Source organism: Acinonyx jubatus, chromosome B3, assembly GCF_027475565.1.
Source record: "Acinonyx jubatus isolate Ajub_Pintada_27869175 chromosome B3, VMU_Ajub_asm_v1.0, whole genome shotgun sequence".
Classification (NCBI taxonomy): Eukaryota; Metazoa; Chordata; class Mammalia; order Carnivora; family Felidae; genus Acinonyx; species Acinonyx jubatus.
Genome location: NC_069386.1, coordinates 46,764,868 through 46,784,986, shown reverse-complemented (window position 1 = coordinate 46,784,986; position 20,119 = coordinate 46,764,868). Strand labels below are relative to the sequence as shown.

General features: G+C 39.1%; 1 protein-coding gene across 6 annotated transcripts in view; it reads left to right on the top strand.

Annotated features, from left to right (window-relative positions):
* Positions 1 to 4,082: 4,082 nt before the first annotated feature.
* Positions 4,083 to 20,119, top strand: part of TCF12 (transcription factor 12) — a 376,180-nt gene continuing 360,143 nt past the window's right edge. For 4 of the 6 annotated variants that reach the window (XM_027067340.2, XM_027067339.2, XM_027067337.2 and 1 more), the window contains exons 1-3: positions 4,083 to 4,222; positions 5,208 to 5,304; positions 6,373 to 6,445. In XM_027067340.2, the coding sequence (XP_026923141.1) occupies positions 5,230 to 5,304; positions 6,373 to 6,445 (148 nt within the window). In that variant the 5' untranslated portion in view covers positions 4,083 to 4,222; positions 5,208 to 5,229. Of the gene's footprint in view, positions 4,223 to 5,070; positions 5,096 to 5,207; positions 5,305 to 6,372; positions 6,446 to 20,119 lie in introns of those variants that run through there. The other 2 variants (XM_053223969.1, XM_053223973.1) reach the window with 2 other exon arrangements.

Here is a 20,119-nt window from a genome sequence, read left to right as displayed (position 1 = left end):
CTTTTTTTAAAATAGGTTTGAAAATTTCTAAAATAAAAATATTTTTTAAATCCCTGTACTGATTTCTTAGTGTGATATTAGGAAGGAGCAAAATTCAGAACACATGTTAAATTACCATCTCTACCTAGAAGGACAGAACCATTCGTTTTTCAATACATATTTATTGAGCATCCACTATGCACTAGGCATTGTGCCAAGATACAAACATAGGACTATGGAAGAGAGATTATTTGTTTTACTTGGTTTACTATACTGACTTTTTAAAAATTAAAATCTATGGCTATTTAGGTTTGATATTTTAGAGTGTTTGACAGGTTTCTTTTTTCCTTTTCTGACTCTGAATTTCTCTTGATTTTGGTATAAATGCATGCTTTTGTTAAATATGAAAGAAAAAATCCTAAAGGGGAAAAAGACATTGAATAGAAGATAGACAATTAAGGGATGTCTCAAGTATGAAAATAGCATTAATACAAGCCATTTAATGGCTTAAATAATAAATTACACTAGCAAGGGATACAGAACTCTTTTTTACCTATGAACAGAGAGAAAAGACAAAATCTGTATTAGGAAATCCCACAAGGGATTCTTGTTAGAGTGAGAATGAAGAGAGTGGACCTTTGATGACTAGTAGAATCTGGCTTTTGGTAGGGTGGAAAATCTTGGCTTTTAGTTAACCAGTGATGGAAATGCCATGAACTGCAGGTAATACTTACAAAGTTAATTGTAACATAAAATTGTTCCCTTTGGTCCCAAGGGGATAGCTATGGAAAAGAAAGCAAGAACTAGCTGCTCTCCTATGGAGAACGGAGCTACAAAGGAGTCCATTACCCATTAATCTTGGTTCTAGATGGATAGCCCTAGGAGGCCACTCACTCCATCTAGATAGCAACTTGCTAATTGACTTAGTTAGCTCTATTCTCTTACCTCTTCTTCCTCCTCCTTCTATGAACTTTCTAGAATATTTCCTTGTAAACAAGAAGCGAAGTGCAAGTCAGTCTCCCAGGGAAGCAAAGCCCATTGCTTCAGTTGCTATTCCTTTTGACTACTAAAGGTTTCTCTGGGCAACTCAGGTCTCCCTTATAAAATTGGGTGTGTGTGTGTGTGTGTGTGTGTGTGTGTGTGTGTGTTAGAGTGTAGAGTGGGGGCTCTAAAAAAGTGGGAACTGAAACTATGTAGACAGAATTCTTGTGTCTGTCCAGTGGCAGGTTAAGGTGAACAGTGAAATAAAATATATCGGATTGTAACCTTCTTGAGGCAGGTTGGGTTTGAGACTCTCTGTTCCTCATAGCCATCAGCAGCAGCAGCCTTGCATGTAATAAATGGTCATTAAATATATTTGAATATTGGTTAATTTATATTATAGATATAGTATAGTACTTTCAATTATCATTGAATTTGTATTACTAGTTGTTTTTCCCTGAGCTATTCAATAAAGCCCTCTGGCTGTATCTAACAGGGTCAGCAAAGGCCCAGAAATTAGTTAGAAGTGACACAAAACTGTGGTTTTTATACTCTTTTTGTCTTCCATATTTATCAGGAGTATTACAGGCAATCCACTGGTGGGAATAATATTCTGGCATTAAAAATGATACATGCAAAGACTACCTAACAGTATGAAAAATAAATTCAGCTTATAATGTCAAATGATTGATAGACTTAATTCCAGTCTCCCTTTTTTGAGTGTCTACTATGTATTAGTGCCATGTTAGGTACATGGTACAGAGAAGCATGGCAATCATAGTGCCCAGGGAGTATATAATATAGTATGGAAAATAAAGTATAAAACAATATGATCCATAATAGATATAAAAAACGTCACCAGTCAGTCCTTCAAAACAGGAAGGGAGCCCCCATGACTGAGGGTTTGGGGAGATAGCTATTTCTTCCTCTCAATTAGTTATAGGAGAAAGATGAGAAGAAACTAGCTCTCTTTTTATTTTTTGAAACAGCATAAATCCTTCAGATGGGATTACATTCTCCTTTCCCCAGTATTTCTCTTCAGTTTTGCCCGAGTGATAGAATCTTACCCGTGGAATGGGGCCTTAAAAGTTCTAGACAGACGTTCCATTTTATGTTGAGGTCTTTGCCACGAAAAAATAGCCATCTGGGCTATATTACTTAGAATGCACTAGATTACAAACAGCAGAAAACTCTAATCCTGTTGTTTTCATCAATGATCATAGACCTGGTTTCAGAAGCCATTTGATTCAAAGCTCAAAAACATCATCAAAGATCATATCAATTTGCTTTCTCCATGCCTGCTTTATTTTAACCTAGCCAGACCTTGTGGTTGGAAAATGGCTGCCCACGTCCAGGGGCTCCTTAAATTTTTTTTTTTTCATACAACATGTTGGTGATATACCTTCAATTTTTGTTGTTATGCCCTCTGATTTTTGGAGTACATGCAAAAAGAGGAGGTTGACGCTGAAGTTCTCTTGAAATATGAAACAAAAACTTCCCTAAAAGTCCACAGCAAATTGCTCCTCTCATTGTCCCAAATTGTGTCATGCCCATTGCCAACCAGTAAACTAGTAACTGTGGTAGGGATGGGATTATGCTGCTTTATTTAGGTTGGAATTATGCTAATTTGCTTATATTGGAACCACATGCTCCAGTATGCAGTCAAGGCCGGGATATGACGGCTAAGAACAGGGGGTGTTAACCTAGATAACTGAGAGTGGATAACGAAGAAGCTACCACAGGATTTAGCACAAGGTCTGGAGCGTGGCCGTTGACAACGTCATGGAAACCCCTAGCCCCAAGCCACAAATGCCTTCTCTCTCTGGACAGCTTGGGTTGTAATAAAGTATAGCAATTGCATATTTGCAGCTGAATCTACCTCCTTCTTTCCATCCAAATCTGGGCTCCAATGACTCCTTCTTCACGTCGTTGCCCTCAAGCCTTTGGCCGCTTCCTTCAATTTGTTAACGTTGGGTGTGTCTTCTTTCTTCAGTGTTTGTTCTGCCTGGCCCTTACTGCACTCACTGAACCAAAAGAGTTAAACACTGGCTGCCATTGGAGAAAAACCTTACTTCCATTTCCAAACTGAAAGGAAGTGAGGTCTAGTTATTTTGTCTTCTTTTTATTGTTTGGAGCTTCTTCGGGCCAAGTTCAGAACTTGCGCCAAAATAGTGGCTTTGCGATCAAACCTCCTTGGGCCATCTCTGCAAGATGAAGGCACTGGCTTGATCCATTTCCAGCAACTCTTCCCCGCTGTCCAATTCGGTGGCCCCTAACCAGGATTCGCGTGGGAAGAGGTGATTGTAGACTTGAGGGCTTGTGTAGTGGAGTGTTTGGGTACCTGAAGCCCACGCTGCTTTGTGTGGTTTGAGGGAGCTTTTGCCCCTTTTCTGTCATTCTGCTCAGCAACGAATTCGACCAGCGGCACCTACTCCGAGCGCGGACCGAAGTGGCTCAGTCTCCCTTCATCACGCACGAATTTTCCGCGCCGAGCGCTGCGCAGCCGCCAGGGCTGCAACGACCGGGCCAGGCCGAGTGCGGCGTCCGGCGTCCAACGCGGCTTGCTTGGGAACAGGAGCCTCCAGGGCTCTGCGGCCTCGGGCTGGGTGGCCTGGGCAACGGATCCAGATGCGCCCGCAGCTGCGTCTCCTCCGCGCCGCTCTGCCGCCCGAGGCAGAAGCGGGACAAACCAGAGGAGGCGCCGCGGTGCCTGTCGCCCTGCTCCCGGGGGCACCGACGAGGCGCCCTCCGCGGGCGGCCCGGCCCTGCTTCGCGGGGTGCCTGCGCGCGTCTCCCGCCCCTCTCCGGCGGCCCCCACTCCGTCCCGCCTCACCCCACCGCGGGCTTTGTCCACCGGCTGCGCGGCGGCCCCTCCCCGTTCCCGCCGGCTCCTCCCCACCCCCTCCGCTGGCCCCACTTCCTCGGCGCAGGCGGCTGGAGCGGGCCGGAGACGAAAGGGTTAACCCGGGGCTCTTCCCGGCGCGGAGGGATCCGGAGCCGAGCCGAGCGCGGTGCTGAGGCCGCCTCAGCGAAAAAAATGTCCGCCTGAGGAGACCCACAAGTTCTATTCGGGGGGACCGCCAGCCCGCCCCGGGAGGAAGGGGCGGCCAGGCCCGAGAGCCGCCTCCCCCGCCCGGATCCGAAAGCTCGCGCGGGGCAAAGTGAGCCGAGCCGCCGGGAGGTACAAGGGGAAGCCCGAGCCCGCTCTCCCGGCCAAAGTGAACTTTAATCGGGGTGGTTGGATGCGGAGACGGGGCGGCAGGTAATTGCGGAGAGACGAGCGGGAGGGGTACGCCGTGGCGGGGCTAGGGGCTGAGGGGCGCCGCCACGTCCCTGCCGGAGCGGAGGCGCCCCCGGCCCGCGCCCCAACTCCTCTCCCCTTTGTACAGAGGCGAGCCTGGGGTTCCCTCCAACTTGGGGAGCGGAGTGGGGACGGAGGCGAGAGTCGCGGACGGCCAGGCCCGCGGGCGGCGCGCTCGGCCTGCGCGCCCCGTTCGGCACTCGGCTCCAGCTCCGGGGCGCGCGGGAGAGCAGGCTGCTTCGGCCGCCGCGCCGGGCTCATTGTTCGGCAGGTCCGGGGCTGGCCAGCCGCGGGCAGGGTAGCAAAAGTGGGAGGAGGCCGAGCCAGGGGAGGAGGGCGCCGGGTAAGAGCGAGATTAGTTGTCGGGGTTTGTATTTTCTTTTTAAAAACGTCCCTGGGACGCGCGGGGGTTGCTTTTCGACCCCCGGGGCCCGCTGGGGACGTCCGGGCGGCGGCGGCGGCGGCAGACGCGGGCCTGCGAGCGGCGCATTCCCTGCAACTTGTCAGTTCTATTGTTGCTGAGCCAGTGAGTCACTTCGCATCTCCCCTCGTCGCCACTCCGCTCACTGGACGCCTAGTCGCCCCTCACCCCGCCCCTCGAGACCCCCGCCCGGTCGGGCGCAGCGCCGAGCACCCGGCGGGCCGCGCGGGGTGGGGGCGCCGGGGAGGGGGCACCGGGGAGGGGGCAGGGTTGGGCTCGGAAACTTGCAGGAGAGGCGGCGAGTTGCGGGAGCCGCCGCGACGCTCCCGGGCCGCGCGGAGGAACGCGTGGATTCACCGACTCGGCGCGGTGCTGGGCTCTCCTGCCCCCTGCCCGCGCGGCGGTGGGAACGAGTTGAGTGCTGGAAATCAGCCCAGAGCTCTCGGTCCTGCCCTACGCCCCTCTTCTTCCCCTCACACACTTTGGGCCGTGGTGGTCTCTCTGAGCCTGTTTCCTCTGCCTTAGGACCTGCTAGAAGTGACCGAAGATGAATCCCCAGCAGCAGCGCATGGCCGCTATAGGGACCGATAAGGAGCTGAGCGACCTGCTGGACTTCAGTGCGGTATGAGAGCTTTCCGCGGCATCTTGGGGTTCTGCTGAGGTTTACGAAAGAAAAAAAGAAAGAAAAAAGAAAGAAAGAAAGAGAGGAAAAAAGGCGGGGGGTGGTGGTGGTGTGGGAAGCGACGTGGAGACTAGGCAGCGTGAACTCCATCTGCTTTGAGCAGTAGTTCTCAGGGCTGGAGTCCAGCTCCCCCAAGTTGGACACCTGAACTTTGATGTAATGTCTAGACTTGCAGATTTAAAACTTTAATGCCAGAGGGGTCATTTGATTGAGCCAGTTAAAAGGAGAACAATGTAACCATGAGCTTTGGTTGAGTCACCCTCTGACCCTGATGATTATTAGGGATTTTGAACTTTGAATGAAAAAAGAAAATTATTTTTTCTGCACTCTATTTCCCTCCCTGAGATGTGATAGAATTTATGATATCTGAAAGATGTCAGTTATGAGAAAGTAAGATAGAGGCTAGAATTTCCAGTCTTTTTGGCTGAACACTTTTAAGTACGTAAATTTATGTGTGTGAATGTGTATATGTATGTATATGTGTACATAAGTAAGGTATATGTATTTTAAAGTTTTTACCATAGGAAATGATTGACAAGAATAGCTTAAACCGAAGAAAGCCTACTGCCTTTATCTCTCATGGGCTGAATTCCTTTATTAACTGTTGTTAGGCAGGACCAACACCTACTTTATAAAACTGGATTATAATGGATCCTTACTGTATGTAGTAGTTTCTTTGGGTATGATTCTGACTATGTGGTAATGTAAATGTGAGATTTTTGTTAGAAAGTAAAGGTGATGGACATAAATTTGCCATTTAAACTTAATAATTTTAGACTTTCTCATGTAAATGAGTGGGTTTTGAGAACAGAATATAACCAATATTTCTAAGTAGTATTAGGAAATAATATCACTGAGTGTAATTGCCTTTGTGGGTCTGAATGTATATCTCCATTTTATCTTAACTTCCTTCTAAAAATACGTAACTGATGGCTCTTGGCAGACTTTTGTTTGCAAGGAGTCTAGAAGAATTTCAGGACTAACAGATACATTTGGGTTGTTTTGTAGATGTTTTCTCCACCTGTTAATAGTGGGAAAACCAGACCAACAACGCTGGGAAGCAGTCAGTTCAGTGGATCAGGTAAGATGGTATCTAAAATCAGGAACTCTTATTTTGGTGTTTGATACATGTTAGTAGAAAAATATGAAGTATTTTAATATCTTCATGCCATTCTGTTGTGTCCATTTCAAATTAGAAGCAAAAACAAGCCTCAGATGGGCTGTTGACTTTAGGATCCATTGATATTTCTATAAGAATAAATATCGATGTAAAATTTTTCTGTTTTCCATGAATCTTTAAGTTGAATTTGTCTTCTTTGAGTACAAGGGATCATATCCTGCCTCTGTGTTTGGACAGGTACCAGAAAAAAGGCTCTGTGGTCCATGTGTGGTCTATAAATAGTTTTTTTTAAATGTTTGTTTACATATGTATATTTTTAAATTTTGCTAAAATTTGAGCCTATTAGCATTATTAAACCTTTGTGTTCTAAAAATTTGGTAAAATAGTATTGTATGCATATTGAGTCAAGTAAGAATTAGTAAGACTTATTTTAAAAGGTGGTTAATCCTTTGGAAGTCTGGAGCAAATTAAAAATTGGGACAGTTTTAAAAATGTTAAAGGAACAAATGTTACAAATAAATGAATAGAAAGATTTATTTTCAAATGATATCTGTTAGATGACTGAATTCTACATTCAGATTACATTAGAATAATATTTAGAATAAGTTTAATAAGATTCCTATTCCTACATTAGCGCTGTGGTCTTTAAATTTACTTTATTTTATAACTATTCTCCATTATTAACATTTATCTCATATTTCTTAAGTATGCATTTGTTTTTTCCCTAACTTACTTAAACTCGTGATTTCAAAACTAAACAGTCCAGAAGCAAGGTCCATTCCAGTGTACAAAAGCTATAATTTTCTTTTTAAGTTAAACTTATTCCTTAGTTCTCAAAGACGAAAAAATAATGCCATGGACAGTGTCATCTTAAGAAAACCAGCTGTCAAATCCCTAGACTGAAATTTAGTAACTGCTCTTTGACCGGTGCTTGTATTTTCCCTAGTAAAATGATAGTTGATTTCTTAAGATACTGTGAGAGCAAAACACGAGGAAAGAAGGAAATGTCATAACCTAGAACATTTTTACCACTTTATATTTAAAAAGTGTTTCTGTTTAAAAATAGTTCAGTAATATAATTTATTAAAATTTTATTTCATGATGAAATTGCAGTTCATGGGTAAAATATAGCATGCTGTTTAACACCTCAAATAAATAAAATAAAAACACTTTAGCTGTTAAACATCCTAAAGGCTAATATAAACCTATTCAAAAGGATATGATAAAATATCAGTAGTTAATGTAGAAGAAGGCTATATATTTTCTTTACTACTGTTTGACTGTATCTCAGTTTTTGCAACTAATAATTCATTTTCCAGTACTTTCAGATTTAGTTTGATACATAGATACTTACTATATTTCCTTAAATAAGTAGTGATATTACTGTTTTAGTCTGTTCCAGCTTGAATTATGGAAAGTGTATTTAACTGACATTCATTGATAAGAAGGACATGAACTTTAGAAAATTGATATCAGAAATACTTTGGTTTTAGAATAAAGGCAATTATATTTTTTTCACTTTTAAAAATTAATGTATGATTTATGTAGTGTGTGAAATTAGAAAGTATATGTGAACTTGGTTTGTATTATTATAAGCATGACATTGGAGCATTTGTGAGCCTTCTTTCTGTCGCTTGCATTATACAATGAAAAATTATTTTTCAGCATTGCAGAAGTAGTCATATAGTATTTGATTCTTTGGGAAATTTTTAATTTTAAAACTGTTAGGTTTGTTACTTATCTGTTGAAAGTTTGACCTTAAACACATGTGTTCAGTGGACATGGTAATATTTATTTCAGTGGTTTGTTTTAAATTCCAGGGAAAAAAAGGCATGACCTTTAATAATTAGTGAATAGATTTAAATTTTGGGGAAAGGACAATGGCATGAGTGATTATTTTATATCAGAGTGTATTGGTAGATAAAGATTTTCTATAGCCATTTTTTCTTGAAGAAATTGGTACAACAATATTATTTTCTTTATATGGTTTATTGCCATCTGAATTATCTTCTGTCCTGATTTCGAAAGATACATGATACGCCCTAATGCCAGTTTCTTTGCAGTATAAAAGGAGCTGAAGATCTGATTTTCTTTCTGAAGAACTGACTTAAAGATTAGAGGTTTTTTTGGTTTTTTTTGGTCTTTGGAGTAACATTGTAAAATGCCCGTCTTTTGCCTCATGAAAACTGTAGTTGTGCGGTATAATTTTTTTTCTTATGTTCTTTTTGAGGATGACTTAATTTCACATTGGGCTTTTTTTGAGAAAAAATATAATACATTTAGAATTTCTTTAGCTGAAAACATATTTTGCAGTGCATAATTTTTTTTTAAATCTTATTCCTAAAACAAGTAACATATAATAGCTGATACTTCTTCAGAAGTGACTGGAAAAAATGCATATGTATTTACTGTTACTTACTTGACTGGAGAAATCTGTTGCAATGCTATTTCTTTATCAAGGTGTACATTTTTTTAGAATTATGATCATAAGACTGAATTTGCCCCCTTGGTAGGACAGAGTCTGAGATGTTCTTATAAGTGACCTTGAGAGGTATTTCTCTTTGTAGGCATTAAAAGTAAGGTACTACGTTAGAGGCCAGTGTATCAGGGGAAAACTTGATTAAACGATTGGTAAAATGGAAGGAAGTAGTTCATTCAGGTGTTTAAGTCTGCTTTCCCCTCCCACTTCAGAATTTTGAGTGTGTGATACTGGGTTTAATTTTTAGTAGTTTTTTTTTTTAATGTTTATTTATTTTCAAAGAGAGAGAGAGAGAAAGAATGCTTGCGTGTGTGCAGGCGCTGCAGAGAGAGAGGGAGAGAGAGAATCCCAAGCAGTCTCAGTTCTGTCATTGCAGAGGCTGACGTGGGGCTCAGTGTCATGAACCATGAAACCATGACCTGAACCGAAATCAACAGTCGGAAGTTTAACCAACTGATCCAGCCAGGTGCCCATATTTTTAGTAGTTTGAACGTTTACATGATATTCCCCAAATTTCCTTTATTGAATCCAAGTAGTAAAACATATTGGAAGGAAGTGGGATAAATTCATTTTGTAAGCTATTTATATATAATGTGTCTATTTGTGTTTGATATTTCTAGAAAGTTATTTTAATTAGCAAGTAAAGCTTTACTTTTCGTTACTCAAAGCAGACTTTTGTAGCATGATAGATTTCTTCTTGCTCAAGAGTTTTGGAAATAATTGTAAGAACTCTTTACCAGCTCTTAATTTTTAAAAGGAATACAATTTTTCATTCTTAAGTTACTTACTGCTTTTTTGTGGGAAAATTTTTCACTTGTACAAGCTTTATGCTTTTAGAAAGTATTGATATAGAGCCAGAAAAAAATGAGTTGTCATTAAATTAAAATTTTTAATTAGACTTTTTGTCTCAAGATAATTTAGATTCATATACATATGAAGGCATATATTCATATAATTTAAGAAACATTATAGAGTTCCCATGTATACGTTAGCAAGTTTTCCACAAAAGTAACATCTTGCCAAACTGTAGTACAATATTAGAACTAGGTTATTGACAGTGATACACTGAGGATACCAAAACGTTTACATCACTGCAAGGATTCCAGGTGTTTCCCTTTTATATTTGCATCTGCTTCTCAAAAGTAATTAAAGAAAATCCGTAGTAGATTAGTAAATATCTGCTCATCCTTTTAAACATGGAGTAAGCTTTTCAAATTGTTGTAGTATTATTTGTAGCATTTGAAAAAAAGTCAAGAAAGGAAACCAAATGTTACCAATATGTGTTTTAATTGAACTGTAATATACATAGGAATGGTGATTTTAAGTAGAGGGTAAACTAGGTTTGCTCTTTTCATTTAAGGTATTTTAAGGTAATGAGCAGGGTGTGCTTCATAGTGTGTATTTATCAGTGTTAAAATTTGTAATAAACGTGTGGTAATATACGCTTTTTCAAATTTAATACTGTTATTTGGGTAACTGAACCATGTTGGACATTTGCTTCTGGCAAGTTCTGATGAATGAGAGTAACTGCATAGTCAGTAGGCATGTAAAGAAAAATATATTTTAGGATAAATATGGTCTGCTGTTAAGTGGCTCATTTAAGATAAAAGCTAAGTAGCAAAGGAGTCTTTTAGAGAAAAGGTGTATATGAAAGTTCCAACTTGGAAAAAAAAATTAAAGACAAGATTATAGTTGTGAGTATTGAATGCCTTTTAGAACAGTCCCTGTAGTGTTCCTTTAAGTAGTCATGGCTTATAATGTATTTGAAGAACAATTTGATTAGATAATGAGACTTGCTTGTTATATACAGTGAGGCATACGTACCTGTAGTGAATTTTATTTTCATCTGTTTTCATTAACATTTTTAAAATCTTTTTCTAATGTTTATTTTTGAGAGACAGAACACAAGCAGGGGAGGAGCAGAGAGAGAGAGAGACGTACACACAGAATCCGAGGCAGGCTCCAGGCCCTGAGCTGTCAGCACAGAGCCCTATGCGGGGCCCGAACTCACAAGCTGTGAGATCATGACCTGAGCCGAAGTCACATGCTTAACCAACTGAGTCATGCAGGCACCTCTATTTTCATTAACAATTTATTTGTTTATTTTTAATGTTTATTTATTTTTGAGAGAGAGAGCATGAGCAGGGGAGGAACAGAGAGAGAGGGAGACACAGAATCTGAAGCAGACTCCAGGCTTTGAGCTGACAGCACAAAGCCTGATGTGGGGCTCGAACCCACCAACAGTGAAATCATGACCCCAGCCAGGTCCTGAAGTCGGACTGAGCCACCCAGGTGCCCCTTCATTAACAATTTAAATACGAGGTCAACTTTCTGTCTTTTAGGATATCCTTTAGTATATCTTTTTCTTTGAGTTTTAAAGTAATTGTTTTGGAATAGGAAGATGAAGGTGCAGATACCCAACCTTAAATGTAAAAACAATTGCTTTTACATTTTAGATTTAACGGGTGCCATTTAGAATAATCTCTTATTAAAGCCAGATAGTGTTTTCTGTTACTGAACAATTGGCAGTCATGCCTGGAATGTCACTGCCTGCTTAGTGTTGTGGAAGACTTGGATAGAACTCTCCCATAGGAGTAAAGTACCACTATTAGAGTCTCTTGGGGGGGAAAAAAAGCTATTTCTTAGTATGTGGGATACCTTTTAAAAAAAATCATTTAATAAAATTGCTTTTGAGTATAATTTGAATATATTTTTTTGGATGAGGCCTTTGCAATTAGAAATAAGATGCTTTTATGTTTAGGGAATAAAATGAGAAGATAAAGGTTGAAATATGTCAGTTCTAAAGACTAATGAAAGACTTTCTTTGTTAAATAGTGGAGCCATACATATTTCATATTTATTAGTTAATTGCATATTTATTTAGTATCTACTTTATGCAGATACTAGACTTTGTGCTAGTCTAGTAGCTTTCAAGAAGGTGGGAAACGGAGAAGGACGTAGATCCAAAAAAGTGGAGGCATTCCATTTTCTTAAAAAAATTTTTTTTTTTTACATTTATTTATTTTTTGAGAGACAGCATGAGCGGGTAGGGCACAGAGAGAGAGGGAGTCACAGATACCGAAGCAGGCTCCAGGCTCTGAGCTTTCAGCACAGAGCCCGATGCGGGGCTCAAACTCACAAACCGCGAGATCATGACCTGAGCCGAAGTCGGACTCTTAACCAACTGAGCCACCCCGGCGTCCCGAGGCATTCCATTTTCTAGATATGATGATAACATGTAAAATTGTGGGGTAAACTAATGTGACCTAAGAAAATATCAACAACTACATATTAATGTAGTTAAAATTGAACATGTGAGAATAAGAATGTGCTGAGGAGTCAGGGAACTGTCTTAAGGAAAACTCAGATATCTTGAATTTAGAGTTCATTTTTGAAGGAGATATGGAAAATGAATTAATTAGGGAAGAGAAGAACTGGCCTCCTAGATGTGGAGTAGCATGGAAAGATACCCGGAAATGGGATTTGACTTGCTCCAAGGTGCTATACAGTTCAGGGAAAGAGAAGCTGGTTTTTATTGATCGCCACCGCACTCCTGGAGTAGCTCATATTTACATACTATTATCTGGAGCCGACTACATATCTTCAAATCCAGTCATTGCTGCTTATTAATTGGGTGATCTTGGGTAAATTGCTTAACCTGTCTGTGCTTCTTTTTCTTAAAAGAAAAAGAACAACTCATAGAGTTGTTATGAATATTAATTGAGTTAATACAGGTAAAGCTCCAAGATGAGTGCCTGGCACCTAGTTAGCTCTGGTGGAGTGAATTGTTAGCGGTTAGACAATAGAATAAGGAAAGCATTTGTTCATTCAGGAGGCTAATTTGCTAATCTAGAGGTGAGCTGGTGAAGGTTGGACTTGGTATTAGTATAGGGAGTAGGAAGGAAAAATACAGAAGAAAAAGATTGACAGAATTTGAAAGATTGGATTTCGGTAGGTAAGAGAAATGGCTTAAGATTGCAGTTCTAGAATAACTGGAGGGTGATAGTGCTGAATTTTTTTGAGCACTTTTAGTTTCACACTACCTGGGACTCTTCTAGCTAATTTTGGAATTTATGAGAGGAGAGTGCTTGGAGATGAGTTAAAGATGTTGGTAAAAACAAACAAAAAATAGCAGCAACTCTTTTTTGCCTATAAAATTAATAGTTATCCTTGAAAAGAAAGTTGGAGAACAGAAAAAGCAACAAAGGAAAAAAAAATCCATTATTTCACTGTCCAGAGGAGATTGTTACATTTTGATTTATTTGGTTTTTTTTTTTCCTATTAGTCCTATGTTTGCAAAGTTGAGATCTTAATGATGGTTTCATTTTATGTCCTCCTTTTTTATTTCACTTAATACTACGAACATTTTTCTGACCTTCTTAAAGATTCTTTTAAAACTTGATTTAAAATTGCGTGATATTACATGGAATGGAGTTAGCATAATTTATCAAATCCATTCTCTTACTGCTTGACATTTAGAGATTTTGTTAATTTGCTTTTTGTTATTAAAAAAATGTGATAGTGACCACCTTTTTGTACACACGTGTATTTTTATCCACACTTCAATTTCCTTTGGATAGGAGATGTAGATTTTGTTTTTTATGCCTGCAAGTTATAATTAAAGTTAAGAGAGTAAATGAATACCCTTAGGGAGATGAACTCAGAGGGAGATAAATTATCAGGCCAAGGATTGATGACAATGGTGGAGTTAGATGTATAAAATTAGTGACTTTGGCTAATAATTTAATGTAAAAATACAATTTTTTATATATATGTGGAGTATAAGATGCATTAGGTATAGATTTATATTTGTATATAAATTGGTTGTGTGGTGACTGGAGGGAATTCCTGTCATTTTTTGACTTGTGCTGACTGAAATGGAGTGGAATCTAATTGGAGTCTATCAGTGAGAGAGCCCTTAAATTCTTGACTTATAAGAGGGGTACTGTCTGAGAGTGGGAGTAATTGGGTCCAGGAACCAAACAACTGGATTAGAATCAGTACTTTGCCACTTATTAGCTGGGTGGCCCTAGGTGACTAGGCAAATCATTTAAATGATCTGAGCCTACTTTTCTTTCTTGTGAAAAGTGGATGATACTGCCTACCTTCAAAATCTTTAAGAGGATCAAACAGGATTATATATTGCCTGCCATATAGCAGCTTCAAAAATGGTTGCTGCCATTATTATTGTGGCACCCTTTTAGGTAATACTAATGATAATATTAATAATGAATAATAATATAACCAGAATTATAGCCAATGTTTATTGAACTGTTATTGTATACCAGGTGCTGTGCTAGTGGTAGTGGGGGTGAGGAAATAGATACCCCACGAGAGTACCATATCAAAGTTGCTTTTCAATGTCATAAAATTGTATGTATTGTCAAAAGTCTAAGAAGAAATCAGGTAGCAGAGTAGTTTAAAAAAAAAAAAAAAAAAAAGAAAAAGTCCCTCCCCCCCCCCAAAGAGTATTTTCGAAAGATCATCAGGTACTTAAGAACCACCCCGCCTTTATCTACTTTTTTTTTTTTGTGTGCAGTTGATTTCTTCTTAATACTGTCATTTTGTAGACTAGATATTGAATAGTGCAGAATGGTGGACAGAAATGTGTACACCTTTTGAAAACCCTCTTCCATGCTTAGGCATTGCCACTTGGATGTAATGTTTTCTCCATATTCTCTCCCTAGCTACTTGAAATTCTTTCTGGAATGATATGTAGTTTAAATAAATAAGTAAAATAAAAATTACGTGACCTGAGAGGATAGAATAGCTGGGAGACAGGTTGGAGAGAATGTTCAGAGTCTCTTGAGTAGAGCTTCTCCACTTTTTTCTTAATAGCAGAGGAGAAAGAACATAAACTCCCCTGGTAGCCTGAAGCAACACATTGCAAGTGAACAGAAGAAATCTTATCTTAAAGATTTATGTGCATTTTACTTTCTACTCCCCAGCACAAACATATTTGTTGTAATATAAATATGTTTTAATTCATCATTGAGTAAAACTGAGATTGTAAGAACATGCATTGTGGCTGTCTTATAGCATTGCCTTCATCCTATTTTGCTTTGTATCTTTGGGGTTGGGGTGAGGGCAGGGTGGGATGCAGGCTTATACTATCCTTTCGTTAGTGAGAAGCCCAGCTCTAGAGCGTAGTCTTCAACTGTCTTTATGTATTCGTGGATCTTTTCTTGCTACCACAGAGAAATTTGTTAGTAATGTCGCTTATCTTTGAAACTCTTGTTTTCTGTTTCCAGCCACATCATCCTGTAATTTCTTAACATGCCCATGACTTGAGAAGAAAATGCATATTTCTGTAGAGAGAGCTTTGTATTTTTTTGTTGTTGTTTCTTGTTTGAAATGTGCTCTCTTTTGTTCCAGGTTAAAAAATGTGTTTTCATAAAGACTAGGGTGAGTCATCCAAGCTACTCTAAGCTGACTGAGGACATAAAGATCATATTTAAAGATGACACTGAAATGTAAACAGATTAGGGATTCGTTACTAATTTTGATTGCATTGGGTCGTGACTCAGGGATGAAATTTTTGGAATAAAATAAAACAATTTAAGACAAGGTGCAGGACAGAAGAGATTACTTTAAAAAAAAGGGGGGGGCAGTGCCTGAGTGGCTTAGTCAGTTAAGTGTCTGACTTCGGCTCAGGTCATGATCTTGTGGTTCGTTGGATTGAGCCCCACGTCAGGCTCCGTGCTTACAGCTCAGAGCCTGGAGCCTACTTTGGATTCTTTGTCTCCCTCTCTCTCTGCCCCTCCTCTGCTCACACTCTTCCTCTCTCTGTCTCTCTCTCTTTCAAAAATAAATAAACATTAAAAAAAAACTAAAAAGACAACCACTGCTATGCCTTACCATGTTTTTGGCTATTCAAAATGTTGGCTCAAGGTGTCATTTTGTCAGATGTGTTTTAGGTGCTAGGAAAGTGCCTGAATTTGAACTGAGCGAATTTTGTGAATTTGAAAGATTATTCCAGTTACTCCAGTGAAATCTCTTCAGAGACATCACTCAAAAATTGGTTTCTTCTCTTCCAGTGGTTTTGCCAGTGAGCCATTGTGAGGCTTTGAAATGAGCAGGATCAACTCATGATTACTATTCCACCACTTCATTGGTGGTTAATGTAGGGAACACAGGTTGAACTTAATGTGATCACGCAGCTTCAGTCAATGAGCAGATGTGCTGCTGCTCTCAGCAAGAGTTGTGAGTAGTGGTGGAGCACTGCAGGGATCCCTGCTAGGAGGGAATTACAGTCATCAGGCTTCTCAGTCCTTGAGGCATATGTTGTTTTGAGGTTGTTGAGAATAAATAAAAGGTTTGCTGTACCACTAGAGAGGAAAAAATGCTAGGCTTCACTTTGAACTTATGGCAGAAGCATGATTTGGCCACAAGTTAATTTAGGGAATCTGAGTTTGTGTGGGTCTCAAGGAGCAAAAAACCTGAGTTAGCAGGTCCTCTTAGGTTTTTACTGTTCGGAAGCCCTACTATATCCAACTGACTTTGTCACCTGGTCAGAGGTTCATTGCCTATCTGTTTGGCATTGACATGCTAAGGCTTTATAATATGTTTTGCAGTGTTGGTCCCACCTTAAAGTTTAAGGGGAAAATTGTTTCATGTCCAGTCTCTTGGTGGGACCTTATAGACAGCTTGAATTGATTATGCCTTTCTAAGTAGGCAAGTAATTAGAGCCATTTCAAGACCCTACTAAATATCCTAAATGTCTCATCTAAGTATTGGCTAGTTCTTTTATTCTGTAAGGGATAGCTTTATTTTTTTATTTATGTTTTTATTTTTATTTTTGAGAGAGAGACGGGCTATGTGTGAGGGAGGGGCAGAGAGAGGGAAACACAGAATCTGAAGCAGGCTCCAGGCTCCAAGCCATCAGCACAGAGCCAGCCCCATTTGGGGCTTGAACCCACAAACCGTGAGATCATGACTTGAGCCAAAGTCCTACGCTTAGCCGACGGAGCCACCCAGGCGCCCTGCATAATTTATTCATTATATGTCAAGACCACCTTTTACCTGCCAAAAGTCCACAATATCTGATCTGTAAATTTTGAAATCCAAAAAGGTCTGAATCAATTTTTTTTTTAAATTCAGCTTAAATTATTTGTCAGATTTCAGTGGCAAAATCTGACCTTATGTGAAGGGAGGCCGTTGACAGTCTATTTTCCTAGCTCTTTTGTGGCTACCAGGTGCTGAAGTGATTTGTAACCTATGGTATGTACACTGTATTTCTTTCTTAAATTTGAAAAAATGAATTCTAAAATCCACCTGTCCCAATGGATTTTTTAAAAGGTTTTATAGCTCTCCCTCTTGTGTATGTCTCCCAGGTATTTTTTACAATTCAAAATAAGAATTTCTTTTTTGGACTAAAAGTCTAGACTGAATAATTTATTATATTAAATACAGAAAAAATAATGGTGGTGGACTTGTTAACATAGAGGAAATTCTTCTTGGAATATAGGCTTTTCAGGCTGAGCTTTGTGTTTGAGTATTGTGGCCAGTACATTGATTTAGAGAATCAATTTCTGTTTTGAAGAGAGATCTGCTTTTTCATCTTTTGGACCAAAGAGTGTACTGATATTTCCCTGGTCAGTTTGCATGGAAATTTTCAGGGTGCTAGCAGAAGATATATTTACATACAGATATACAAGCCCACATAAAGATAATTTTGTATATAATATATAAAGCTAACACTGTTTGATCACCTTCAAAAGGCAGTTTCAACCCTGACATACCCAGTTTTAACTGTTGGCTGGGAACAAATAAGAGAAGCCTACCAAGTTATTTCCATGAAGAAAAGGAGGAGCTAAAATACAGTTCCGTATGGGACAAATGAACAAAACCAGTCTTTGGTAACTTTATTCTCTCCTTTTATTTGGTTAAAAGTTTCCGTAGATTAGTAGCATAATGTTTATTCCTGCAATATACTCATTAAAGGCATCTCCACTGAAAACAAGCTGTGATTCTAGTGAGTGTGTGAAGTTTTCCTCAGGAGCCTGTCATTGTCTCAGTCGTATTATTGATAAAAACTACGAAAGTAGCAGTGAAACTAGTTTGTTGGTTATCTGTTTTGATAATCATGTCAGGGGCATGTCAGTTGGCCATTTGGATTTTTCTGGTTACCTTACAAACCTGTTCCCTGAAGTGTTCCCAGTGATGCTGTCTTGAAGCCATGAATACTTAAATAAATAAGCTGAATTAAATAAATAAACTTTAATAAATAATTGAGTAATTAAATCCACTTAAAGTTTGCAGGGATTTGAGATGCTTTCCTGTAGGAACCCAGAACAGGCTATACAGCCAGTGTCTCTCTTGCCTTCGTATTTACATAATTTCCCTTGTAGTGCCACAAAGCACAGATGGAGTTTGGCTCTGGAGGCTTGCTAAACAAGTTGTGTAGCAGTAGTACTTTGTCCAATAAATGACTGAGGGAAGGAGGAGTTTTACTGTTAAAAGACTCCTCTTTTAATGGTAGAAGTATTTTGTAAATACTTACTCATACACTATTCTCTTCATAATTCTTATAGGAAGTTGGTAACTTCATTTTGCAGAGGAGATAGAGAAATCAACAGTGATACACATTTGCCTGTGGTTTCTTATTGCCCCTCAGAAGTAGCAAACTGATGAGTTGTAGTTGCACCTGCACTGATACTAATCTCCACAGGGCAAGGTTTGTCTTGAGGGGGAATTTAATATCTCTAGAAATCTTTAAAATTTGTTGTTGTAACAGGAGACTTAAATGGTGTGATGTATTCTCCAAAAGAAAGTGCTTCAAAATTTATTTTTATTAAAAAGAAAACAAAATAATCAAAGCCTTCATACAATAAAAAAAATTAAGGTATTACAAGATATTATATATAAAAAACTACAACTTGAAATGTCTTTAGGAGAGTGTAATTCTTTTTGTGCATGGTCTTATTGTCCAGCTGTCATCAGACTTTGTGCCTTGGGAAGAAGATGGAATTTGATAGTTGTAAAATACTGGAATATTAACAGCTATTATTTAGTTGAGGTCTAAGAAAGAATGGTTGCTTCATAGTATGGAAAATTCTTTATTTTCACTTCCCCCTTTTCAAAGATTTAGTGTTTATTTAGTTATAAAGGCAAGTAAAAGCAGATGGAAAATAGTTATCCCAAGGGTAGTTTAAAAATGCTATTTAACATACAGAAGAGATTTTAATAAAAGTTGTTTAAATTTAATTTTGGCAACAGAACTTTCAATGCATTAAAATGAAGATACTTGTGCTTTTATTGTATTGAATGGTGCTGATTAGTCCATTTTGTATTTTCGTTTATTTAAAGGTAGACTGGGCTTTCATTTTGTTGAAGGACATCTGTAGATATTTGACAGAGTACCTGGTAAAGTCTGGTTGTTTTTCATTGGTCTTTGTAAGATCGTTTGTTTACATTTAAGGTGGTGGAGAATAGAGACACACTGCTGTATATTGGAAAGAGGAGGGGTTTGGAGTCACAAAGTTTTGGTTCAGTGTTGGCTTTATCATTTACTAGATCTGTGATCTTAGGGCAGTATGTTAACTTCTCTCAGTCTGTTTATCTTATGTGTAAAATGAGGGAAATAAAAATATTGCCTTAAGGGGTTGTGATAGTGATCAGGTTAAGTAATTTTTAAGGAATTTCCTTTCTAAAATGTGGAGACTTGTGGTTCTGCACAGATATTGGTTGTCCTGTTATGTCCGGTGGCATAGCAACTCTGGAAGGGATTCTAAGCTTGCAAGTATATATGGAGAGAATGACTATTTATGCAAAACTCATACATTTCTGACAGTCACTTATTGAAGATTACATCAGGTGAATGCTCAAATTTTCTAAATTCTTCAGATGAATTCTTTCTCTCTTTGGTTAGATGGGTGATAGTGAGGCAAAAAAGTGAAGTTCTCACACACATTCTTTGTTAGAATTTTAAATTATATCCCAAACCATAGAGCTCTCAAAATTAGTATCCCTGAATCCTTTATTTTCAGCTTAGTTGTTTTAAATGTTTGTTGAGGATCTCTTTTAGTGACAAGGTTAATCCCAGGCTTAAGTAAGTGTGACAGCTGAATAGTTCTTAGGAATACTCTGCTTTTGCCTTGTTTGATGAGCACTAATCTGAACAAAATAATCTGAACATATTTTTAGTTTTTCAGAGA